General features: G+C 47.8%; 1 protein-coding gene across 1 annotated transcript in view; it reads left to right on the top strand.

Moving 5' to 3' along the window:
- Positions 1 to 12,368, top strand: part of LOC129705576 (protein kinase C-binding protein NELL1-like) — a 109,657-nt gene that overhangs the window by 56,979 nt on the left and 40,310 nt on the right. Inside the window, exon 6 of the mRNA XM_055649175.1 lies at positions 10,694 to 10,766. Within this exon, the coding sequence (XP_055505150.1) occupies positions 10,694 to 10,766 (73 nt within the window). The remainder of the gene's footprint in view (positions 1 to 10,693; positions 10,767 to 12,368) is intronic.

Genomic DNA, 12,368 nt, shown 5'->3' with positions numbered 1-12,368 from the left:
AGTGACAGCAACCGGCTGCTGGAGCACCTCGGTCATTGGGTTGAAGAAATGGTCGATACTTTGGGTTGAAACCCTGCATTAATCCTTCTGCAGCGTTTTGGCCCAAAGTGTTGACCATTTCTTCCCCTCCCCCTCCCCTCCCCCCCCCACCTGACAGATGCTGCTTGACCCACTGAGTTCCTCCAGCTCCCTGTGATGGCACAGTAGTGCAGCAGGTGGAGCTGCTACCTCCTAGCGCCAGAGATCCGGGTTTGACCCTGACCTCCAGTGCTGTCTGTGTGGAGTTTGCTCGTACACCCTGTGACCGCGTGGGTTTACTCCGGGTGCTCCGGTTTCCTCCCACGCCCCTAAGACGTGCGGGTTTGTAAGTTAATTGGACTCTGTAAATGGTCCCTAGTGTGTAGGCAGTGGATGAGAGAGTGGGATAACGCAGGACTAATGTGAATGTGCGATCGATGGCCGGCGTGGACTCAGTGGGCCCCAGGGCCTGTTTTCATGCTGCACCTCTGAACTAAACTATTGATTGCAGCTTCAATATCTTTGCAGTGTTGATCCTGAAACTGCTTTTGTTTTTGACGTTGGTGAATTCAAAGGTTAAACCGAACATTCTGGAATCTTCCATTCAAGTGAAAATATGAATCTTTAGTTTGGTTTGGAGATGCCGCACGGAAGCACGGAAATACCGCTTCGGCCCACGGTCCGCGCCGACCAGCGATCCCCGCACACTCGTACTATCCTACACACACCAGTACAATGTACCACCTATGGAGCGAAGGAAATAGGCAACGTTGCCTATTTCCTTCGCTCCATAGATGCTGCTGCACCCGCTGAGTTTCTCCAGCTTTTTTGTGTAACCTTCCATTCTCCAGCATCTGCAGTTCCCTCTTAAGTACAATGTACCATTTTGGCTGAAGCCAATTAACCTACGGACTTCTACGTCTTTGAAGTGTGGGAGGAAACCGGAGCACCCGGAGAAAACCCACACAGCTCACGGGGAGAACGTATAAACTCCGTATACACGGCACCCGTAGTCGGAATCGAACCCGGATTCCTGGCTCTGTGAGGCAGCGACTTTACCGCTGCACCACTGTGACACCCTACAGTAATTTGTTTTGTGTTTGAACAAGTTTGGAGCGACTATTGAATGCAGATAATGTCTAGTTTTGCTGTTGTGCTCTGCTTATCATGTTTGCCGCATGCATTATGTTCTGGCCATTATAATAATTCTTCTGACCTTTTGGAACGGAAATTACCATAGTGAATTTGCATGAATCGGATTAGCCGTGCTTACGAGAAAAAGCATCCTCCAGAAATGTCACGGTGGCTGATTAATCCCTCAAACCAGATTCAAATACTGTGCTCTGAATTGAGGTCATATTCACGCGATTGGTGAAAAAAAACATGATTTGCTTCAAAGGCGTGATTAAAAGTACGGATTTGAGATTTTACCATCGGACTGCAGGATAATACCCCAATCAAATCAAAATCTCCACTTTGCCGCGACACTTATTTCACAAAATAAATATGTTTTAATAAAAGAATGACTTAATTTGCAAGTGTTTGAAGTATACAAGTATTTGGGAGTGGCACGGTGGCGCAGCGGTAGAGTTGCTGCCTTAGGATGTTCCTCAAACTGCGGAGCATCTTGGTCAATACATGTCACCCCCTCCGTGATGCACTGGTCATCCTGAAGTTAGAGAAATCAATATTCATACCACAGGGCTGTGAGCTGCCCAAGTGAAATAACGTATCCTATCCTGAAAGATCCAGAATGGAAGGGGCTGTTTCCATGTTGTATCTCCAAACTAAGACTAACTAGGTTGGATTCACGGGAGTTGGTCTCGGAGAGGAGGATGCTCCTCAAACTGCGGAACACCCCTGGACAATACAGCTCACCCCCTCCATGACACATACACCGGTCAACCTGAGGAGCACCTTCAGCAACAGACTGGTCCCCCCCAAGATGCAGCACAGAACGCCACAGGAGATCCTTCTTCCCTGTGGCTATCAAACTGTACAACATCTCCCCCTTCTGTCGTGGGATAGACTGAGACCGACTCTTCTCTCCCCCCCCCTCCCCACCCCCCCACCAATCTTTGCACATATCCAATCCTTTCCACTCGTCATTTTAATTTCATGTCTCTTGTCTTCTTGATGACTATTGGCAGATCAGTTTCCCTCTTGGGATAAGTAAAGTTCTATTGTATCGTATATCGTTACAGCGCGGGGACCCGGGTTCGATCCTGGCTCTGGGTGCTGCCTGTACGGAGTTTGCAAGTTCTCCCTGTGACTGTGTGGGTTTTCTCCGCGATCGCTGCTTTCCTCCCACGCTCCAAAAATTTACACTAGACTGTAGACTAATTGTCTTGGTATAATTGTAAATTATCCCTAGAGAGAGTGTGTGTGTGTGTGTGTGTGTGTGTGTGTGTAGGATAGTGCTAGTCTGCGGGGATTGCTGGCCACGGACTCGGTGGGCTGAAGGGCCTGTTCCCGCGCTGTACCTCGAATCTCTCTCACAACTAAAATCAAAACTCCACTCCCTTATTATACAGAAAAAAACTTTACAAAACAAAAAGTGATTTAAATTGCAAATGTTTGAAGTGTGCAAATGAGGAAACAAAATGCTAAATTGGCGTCATTTATTGAAGACATTGCAACATGCTAAAATATGGGGGAAAAAAATGTGTGCAAGGGTAATTAACTATAGTGGGAGTTAAGACAGAATATATTAGTTGTAATGTGGACCTGAACTGTAATGTGAGTCTTTCCACATAATTACCAATGTGTACATTTTGTTTTTCATGGAGCATGCGAATATCGAGCCGTGGGAGGAAAGATAAACCAAATGTAAATACTGCTCGGGAAAAATCTGCAAATCAGAATTTTAATTTTGATTACACTTGCAGAAACAATGGTCCGTAAAGATGTGGAAAAACAAAATGATGTTGGTGACTGTTTATTTTTTGATAAAATATTATATGAATACTAATATAAAATACTAATTAAATATTAGTGACTACAAATTAGTCGCTAATAGTGACGGTGGTGCAACAGTGGAGTTGCTATCTAGCAACACCAGAGACACGGGTTCGATCCCGACTACGGGCGCTGTCTGTACGGGGTTTGTACGTTCTCCCCGTGTGGGTTTTCTCCGGGTGCTCCAGTTCCATCTCACACTTCAAAGACGTGCAGGTTTGTAGGTTAATTGGATTGGCATAATTGTGAACTTGCCCCTGGTGTGTGTGGGATAGTGTGAGTGTGCGGGGATCAGTGGTCGGTGTGGGCCGCGGGGCCTGTTTCTACGCTGTATCTCTAAACTAAACAAGAATTAGTTGCAATGCTCCAGGCTTGTGTGTGATTGTGTGTGACATCTGAGATCCTTTATCCCTTGATAAACTTCCTCTACAGTTCAAAATTGACAAGATGATGTTAATTATGGCCTGCAGCTGTTTTCCTGTTTTTGCAAATCAACATTAAAAATTGGTGAAGACCGTGCTGATGTGATCTTGCTGAGGAACAGCTCTGATCTCACCACGTGCTTGAATTCATGACGTGGACTTTGGGCAACCTTTGATCTCCATTGTCAGTCTGTGTGGTGAGGAAGTCACGGAGTCGTACAGCATGGAAAGCGGCCCTTCGGCCCAGCTCATCCATGCTGACCACAACGCCTCAACCAAACTCATCCCATTTGCCCACGTTTGGCTGGTATCCATCTAAACCCCGGTGGGCCAAAACGAGAAAACTTGCAATGAAGTTGGGCAAAGATTGGTGAGGTTGATTTCGCCGGGGGGGGGGGGGGGGGGGGGGGGGTGACTCGGGTCAAAGCATGTGAAAGGGAGGAATGTATCGTTTTTTTAGAAACATAGAAACATAGAAAATAGGTGCAGGAGTAGGCCATTCGGCCCTTCGAGCCTGCACCGCCATTCGATATGATCATGGCTGATCATCCAACTCAGTATCCCATCCCTGCCTTCTCGCCATACCCCCTGATCCCTTTAGCCACAAGGGCCACATCTAACTCCCTCTTAAATATAGCCAATGAACTGGCCTCAACTACCTTCTGTGGCAGAGAATTACAGAGATTGGCAGAGAATTCCAGAGATAATTCTACAATGTTGGTATTTCCATTTTCCTGATGTTTGCTTTGGAAAAAAATGTAAATTTATTTGAGCATTCCATCTCTGTACTTAGTTTAGAGACACAGCGCGGAAACCGGCCCTTTTGGCCCACCGAGTCCGCGCCGACCAGCGATCCCCATACACTAACACTATCCTACACACACTGGGGACAATTTTACATTCATACCAAGCCAATGAACCTACAAACCTGTACGTCTTTGGAGTGCGGGAGGAAACCAAACATCTCAGAGAAAACCCACGCAGGTCACGGGGAGAACGTACAAACTCCGCACACCCATGGTTAGGATCGAACCCGGGTCTCTGGCACTGAAAGGGCAGCAACTCTTCCGCTGCGCCACCGTGCTGGCAAATAGCTAGATTTTAATGCTTTGAAGTTGGTCTCCAATGCCGATGCATAATTGTATTGTATTGTATTGTATTTATATCTTTATTGTCATTTCCTGAGTACTCACATACCCAGAGGAAACAAAAAAACGTTGCTCAACCAGTGTCCATTCAATGTGCACTAAAAAATAAATAGAAATAAAAATACATATATCATGAACAAATTTAACACTCTACTAAACATTCAACAGGCGTTCCGATCGGCAGCGGCACAACAGTGGCTCTGCTGCAGTGTATCCAGGTTGGTGGTTGGTGCGCGATACTTTGGCAGGGGGCAAAGTCCATTTAGCAGTCTTATAGCCTGTGGAAAGAAGCTGAGGAGCATCCTGCTGGTTTTGCAGCTAATGCTCCTGTACCTCTTCCCAGATGGCAGGATGGAGAAAATGTCATGCGATGGGTGGTAGGGGTCTTTGATGATGGAGATGGCTCTGTTGATACATCTCTTCCTGTATATGTCCAGCAGGAAAGGGAGTGGAGCACCAATAATCCTGCTGGCTGTCTTCACTATCCTGTCTAGTTGGTGCCGTTCGTACGCCTTGCAGCTCCCGAACCAGGAAGTGATGCCGTAGGTCAATGTGCTCTCGACAGTCCCCCTATAAAAAGTCCGTAGGTGTGTAGTGGGGAGACCTGCTTTACGTAATCTTCGGAGAGGGTGTAGTCGCTGCTGGGCTCTCTTGACCAGTGCTGTGGTGTTGGCCGTGGACGTCAGGTCATCAGACAGATGTAGTCCTAGGAATTCTAGATGAGACGAGACTACATGATATTTTCCTTTCATATCTTGCATCTTCCTACACAAGGTTGCTGTGACGTGTGTTACAGACAGACTGTTGGCTCGTTGGTGGATGAGTTGTTTGAGCTGGCTGCTTTCCCAGTTTTTTGACAATGCCTTACAGATGATTACTGGCTCTTGGAAGAGGTCCTCTTTGTCACAATGCAATAAGCAAACAAACACCGAGCCTGACTGTCCATCTTCCCAGCCGTCAACGTTCAGGAGAAAATGTGAGAAAATGACATTAATTACCAAGGAGGAAAATGTATAACCACCTCCAAACCACGACTGGTGGCGATTAATGTAGCAGGGAGCACAGAATTCACTGCTCTTGCCAACCTGTATTTATGTCCAATGCCTCTTGGCATGTTTGTGTTTTAACCTCTGTTTGAAGAAACTTTTTTTTGATGGATAGAGCAGTTCAGGCCAGAGAAGTTTTGAACAACTTTCCCCGTCTCTACCATCTGATTGAAATGTTCATAATTTCGAGGAGCAGACCTGGGTTATTTGGCCCAGCAGGTCTACTCCGCCATTCAGTCGTGGCTGAACCATCTTTTCCTCTCAACCCCAATTCTCCTGCCGTCAGTTCAGTTCCGTTTATTGTCACGTGTACCGAGGTACAGTGCCAAGCTTTTTGTCGCGTGCTAACCAGTCAGCAGAAAGACAATACATCAAGTCAAGTCAAGTCAAGTTTATTTGTCACATACACATACGAGATGTGCAGTGAAATGAAAGTGGCAATGCTCGCGGACTTTTGTGCAAAAGACAAACAACAAAACAACCAAACAAATTATAAACACAATCATAACACACATATTCTTTTACATAATAAATAATAGAAGGAAAAACGTTCTGTAGAGTTAGTCCCTGGTGAGAAAGGCGTTTACAGTCCGAATTGCCTCTGGGAAGAAACTCCTTCTCAACCTCTCCGTTCTCACTGCATGGCAACGGAGTCGTTTGCCTGACCGTAGCGGCTGGAACAGTCCGTTGCAGGGGTGGAAGAGGTCTCTCATGATTTTGTTTGCTCTGGAGTTGCACCTCCTGTTGTATAGTTCCTGCAGGGGGGTGAGTGAAGTTCCTATAGTGCGTTCGGCCAAATGATTACATGATTACAATCGAGCCATTTGGTGTATAGATACATCAGAATCAGATTTTATTTGCCAAGTATGTTTTGCAACATACGAGGAATTTTACTGGCCAGGTCAGTCATACAATTAAACTAACACTCAAAAGCACATTTTAACGTGAACATCCACCACAGTGACTCCTCCACATTCCTCACTGTGATGGAAGGCTAAATAGAGTTGAAGTCCTTCCGTTTGTTCTTCCTCGGTCGGGGGCGTCGAGCCCCCGTTGACGGGACGATCTTGACTCCCGTAGCCGGCGGCGTTAAAGCCCTCCGCGTCGAGGCGATCAGCTCCTGCATCGGGGGGATGTCAGCTCCCCCGCACCGGGCGATCAAACCTCACGTCGGGGCTGGTCGAACCTTCCGCGGCGTTGGAGCTCCCGACTCGGCCTCACCCGGGACTGCGAGCCCTTGATGGTAAGTCCGCAGGCCGCGGTGGGAGCGAACCCAGGCAAGGGATCCGCTACGATGTTGAGTCCACGCCCCGCGGTGGGGCTCACGACAGTCCGAGGCGGCTTCCAGCTCCAGCGATGGTAGGCTGCAGAGCCCGGAGAATGCGATCCGAAAAATTGATCACATCTCCGGGAAGGTAGGAACTTGAAAAAAAGTTTCCCCCAATCCCTTCCCCCCTCCCCCCACATAAAACATTAAAGTACATTAAAACAAACTTAACAAACGCTAAAAATAGCAAAAACATGAAAAAACAAACAGACTACCGGCAGGGCTGCCATCTCCCGGCGCCCCCTGGTGGTCTGTCTGCACGACGCTTAGTGGAGACAAAGGATACAAAGGACATTTATGATCACATACACTAATTGGTGTAGTGTAATTTGACTCGCCATTGAAGCACACGAATAAAGATAAGGCACAACATTAAATAATTTAACAATAAACATAAAGACATCCCCCGACAATGGTTCCCACTGTGAAGGAAGGCACAAAGTCCAGTCCCCATCCCCATGTCCACCCATAGTCGGGCCTATTAAGGCCTCCTACCGCTACAGAGGCCCGATGTTCCAGGCCCTTCATCACCGGGTGATGGTGTTCCAGCGTCGGGAGAATCCTGGAATGGCAACTTCCTTACCAGAGACCGCGGCTTCCGAAGCCAACAGGCCGAGCTGGAAGGAGCTCCACCAGTGGCGATCTCAGCGAGAGATCCCAGGCTCCGCGATGTTTAAGTTTGGCGCCGCTCCACAGTCCCGCAGCTCTGCGATGATTTTATCGGCGGTCTTCAGCTCACCAGAGCTGTAGCGCGGCGAACCGGGAAGGCATCGCCCGCTCCGCGATCGCGCTCCAGGGCCGCGCCGCCGAAGCCGAGGTTCTGGGCGGCCCCCTCAGGAAACGCCGCTCCAGACCCGTGGGTAGGTGGCGAGGACGGGTCGAAGGTGCAGCCCAGAGAAAAGCTGCCTCTCCGACCAGGTAGGGACCCTAGAATAGCAGTTTCCCCCTTCCCCCCCACCCCCCATAAAAAAGGCTAGAACTCCGAAAAAACAAAAACTCAACTAACTAAAAATTAGATGAAAAAGATGAAAAAACGGACAGCTGCAGGCTGGGCAGCCGTAACCATACAGGACTGTGCAAGGTAAAGCCAGCAAAGTCTGATCAAGGATAGTCCAAAGGCCATCAAAGAGGTCGACAGTAATTCAGCACTGCTCTTTACTGTGTTTAAGAGGGAACTGCAGATGCTGGAGAATCGAAGGTTACTCAAAAAAGCTGGAGAAACTCAGCGGGTGCAGCAGCATCTATGGAGCGAAGGAAATAGGCAACGTTTCGGGCCGAAACGTTGCCTATTTCCTTCGCTCCATAGATGCTGCTGCACCCGCTGAGTTTCTCCAGCTTTTTTGTGTAACCTGCTCATTACTGTGTTTTGTAGTTTGAGATTATCTTGGTCAAACAAAGAGTTTGTAAGTGGCTCTTTGGCTCACTGAGTGACGGACACTCGGTGGATGATGAGTGAATCCTCTCTTGGAAATTGGAATCTCGAACGGGCCGATGAATCAGGGTAAAGGGTCGGCCATTGCTGACTGCCGGAGGTTGTGTTCCTTCTTTCAAAGGGCCGTGAGCCTTTGATGTTTTCTCCTCCAGCGAGTGGAGTCAATGGGTCAAATTTTGTTTGACAGCTCCAGCTTCCTCAACAGTCCGATAGGAAAACTTTAAAAAGCTTGAATGCCTTTTTCAAAACTCGTTCAGCTGATGTAAATTAATTAAAAACGTTGGCATTAATTAAAATTTTAATAAAACCTTAAACCATTCAACCTCTGCACCTGCGTTAGTGAGTGGAGTCGTGCTCGATACCAGTTTTGTTCAGGGATCACAGTGGCGTTTTAACCCAATTAACTCGAGCAGTAATAAAACGACGCTGGCTTGCACTGAAGATGGTCGCAAAATGCAGGAGTAACTCAGCGGGTCAGGCAGCATCTCTGGAGAGAAGGAATGGGTGACGTTTCGGGCAGTGACGACCTTCTTCTGACTGGGAGTCACGGGGAGAGGGAACTGAGATGAAAATATCATAAAACCTCGAACAAAAGAATGAAGGATGTTGAAAAAGACAGATCAAAGCCAGCAACGATGACCAAGGAAAGGTGGAGCCCACAATGGTCCATTGTTGGCTGTTGGAAAAATGATAACTAATAATACAGACAGTGAAATACAGCAGGATGACAGAGGCATTTGCTGACCTTGGTGTAAAAAGCAGATATTTGTGTATTAATTTTAATTTTTTGTAGCGTCACTTTTTAAAATCTTTATCGGCCTGTCACACTTACGCGACTTTTTCTACGACTTCCGGCACCCGTCATGGGTCGTTGCAGGTCGGCGAAAATGTTCAACGTGTTGAAAACCCAGCGGTGACCAGAAAGACACTACGACTCTTTGGGCGACTGAGGAGACGACTCATGACCATACAGGCGACATGTCGCGGGGTGAAGCCTGTATGGTCGTGAGTAGTCGCCCAAAGAGTCGGACCTTTATTCTGGTCTCCGCTGGGTTTTCAACATGTTGAAAATTTTCGGCGACCTGCGGCGGCCTATGACGGGTGCCGGCAAGTCGCCGAAAAAGTGGGACAGGCCCATTAGACTTCCGTTTTGTTACCATGACAGCAATTCCTTAATTACTCTCGGAACCATCACAGTCATCAAATGATGCTTCTGTTAGCCTTCGATAGATGCAAAACTGCTGGAGTAACTCAGCGAGACAGGTAGCGTCTCTGGAGGGAAGGAATGGGTGACGTCTTCAGACTGGGAGCCGGGGAGGGGGATACACGGAGATATGGAAGGGTCAGGTGTGAAAAGGAGAGATCCAGGGGGATGGAGATCAAGGATAACGTAGAATGGCTTGTTGTTAGGTGAGGGGAAGGTGACGAGGAGGAATATGATCAGGAAGCAGTAGCAATCCTCTCCTGGCTTGTGTTAACCGTGGCGGAAATCCAGCTGCCTCAAATGTTCCAATTAAAATGATCAACCCGCCAAACTGACTTGGGTTATTATCAATGAATGAATATTTTATGGTCACGTGTGACAAGTCACAGTGAAATGCTTCGCTTGCAGACCCAGGGTATGCAAATAGTGGCCACATAAAGGACACTGACAAAGTCACATACTAGCGCCTTCGTTCCCCCCCCCCCCTCTCGCTCCAGGTCAACCTTTGTTCCTCCCTCCCCCCCCACACGGCAGTCCCCCCCCCCCCCCTCTCACGCTGGGTTCTCCTTTGTGCTCCCCCTCCTTTAACATAAAGACCAATAATATCGAACCTTCTCATACTAGTTTCCCTCTCCCCTGATTCTCAGACCTCAAACGTCACCTATTCCCTCCCTGCCCACAGAGTGACTCCAGCATTTCCAATTCACATGTTTAATCAATAATGTTTTATTATTAATGTTTTATGATTTATGTGTCATTCCTAACTGTCACTGTATGTCATGTTGTCACTTGCGGGCGGAGCACCAAGGCAAATTCCTTGTATGTGAATACTTGGCCGATAAACGTATTCAACCATTCATTTTGTGTCTAGCTAATAAATATGAAGGTTATTCTTTGGGTTTCTTTTCATATTGCAGAATGGACTAATGCCTTTTATTTTTGGTCAGAATAAGCAATGCTAAGGCAGAATGTAGTCCAACTGTGATATAAAAAACATCTCTTTGAGAGGTCTAACTATTCAGCCTGAAATTGCACTGGTCGTTTAAGAATGATACGAGCCACACTAACACTGTTATTCAAAATCTCCCTCACGCTGTGATCTGTGCTCATTTTTCCCTGACTCTCTGATTCTTTTCAGGGCATTCTGCAGGACGTCAAGATCATCTTGATGCCTAATGGATATGTAATGCAGTGCCCGGACCTGAATCGCAGTAAGTACTCAGTATGTTCCTTCTGTAATAATACTTGTCAGGAACAACACATTACCAAGCAAATGGCCTTCGTGCAGCAAAAAAACAAAAAAAACAATTTCAAGAGGCACGACCCAAGCTTTGCATATGAAAGGGAGAAGGGAAATTGCAGTATGTTCTTTGGAGCGCTTTAATTGCCTCGTTTTCTTCCTCCGACTGGGATTTTTCTGCGTTGTTTGCTTGAGAAGTGGGAGTAGCGAGCGGAGCTTTTTAGCGAGAGTGGTTGTGTTCTGGCTGCCATGGTGTGTCATGGACTGTAGATTAGTGTGCTCCGAGTCTGTTGTGTCCCTGTCATCTGCTCGTTTCAAGTGGTTACGCACCCCCTTTACCTTCAGAGAGTGGCTGGTTGACACACTCGCGGGTACGTTCGGCTCTCTTTAGCTCTACAGATGTTTCGGTTCGATATTGAAGGTGAACTGCGTTGCCGGATGTTTAGTTTAGTTTAGAGATACAGCGCGTAGCACCAAGTCCACACTGACCCAGCGATCCCCGCACACTAACACTGTCCGACACACACTAGGGACAATTGACTTTCATAGCAAGCCAATTAGCCTACAGACTTAGAAACATAGAAAACAGGTGCAGGAGTAGGCCATTCGGCCCTGCGAGCCTGCACCGCCATTCAATATGATCATGGCTGATCATCCAACTCAGACTTGTACGTCTTTGGAGGAAACCGGTGCATCCGTGGAAAAACCTCATGGGGCGAGCATGCAAACTCCGTACAGGCAGCACCCGTGGTCAGGATCGAACTGGGATCTCTGGCACTGTGAGGCAACAACTCTACCGCTGTGCCACAGTGAGAGTGCTCTGAATATGTTGTCCCTGTCATCAGCTTGTTTCAAGAGGTAACGCACACTCCTTACCTCCAGATATTTGCTGGTTCACACACTAACAGGTACACTTGGCACTATTAGCTTTACAGCTGTTTCGGTTTGATACTAAAGGTGAACCGCGTTGCCGGAAGTGATGATAAACTGAGTAGTCCTCGCCTTTCACCCCACCAGCCGTCGCATACAACACATAATCCTCTGGCATTTCCGCCACCTCCAACGAGATCCCACCTCCAGCCACATCTTCCCATCGCCACCCCTTTCTGCTTTCCGCAGAGACCGTTCCCTCCGAAACTCCCTGGTTAACTCACCCCTTCCCACCCAAACCACCCCCTCCCCAGGTACCTTCACCCGCAACCGCAGGAGATGCAACACCTGTCCCTATAACTTCCCCCTCGACACTGTCCAGGGACCCCGACAGTCCTTTCAGGTTAGGCAGAGGTTCACTTGCACCTCCTCCAACCTCATCTACTGTATCTGTTGTTCAAGATGTGGCCTCGTGTACATCGGCGAGATCAAACGTAGACTGGGAGATCGTTTCGTTGAACACCTTCGCTCAGCCCGCCTGAACCGACCTGATCTCCCGGTTGCCGGACAATTTAATTCTCGTTCCTGTTCCCACACTGACCTTGGTCTCCTCCATTGTCAGATTGAGGCTAAATGCAAATTGGAGGAGCAGCATCTCATATTTCGCTTGGGCAGTTTACAGCCCAGTGGTATGAATATTGAT

The sequence above is a fragment of the Leucoraja erinacea genome, chromosome 18, assembly GCF_028641065.1.
Source record: "Leucoraja erinacea ecotype New England chromosome 18, Leri_hhj_1, whole genome shotgun sequence".
NCBI lineage: Eukaryota > Metazoa > Chordata > Chondrichthyes > Rajiformes > Rajidae > Leucoraja > Leucoraja erinaceus.
Note: the sequence above shows the minus strand (reverse complement) of the source record. Positions and strands in the feature narration are given on the sequence as shown.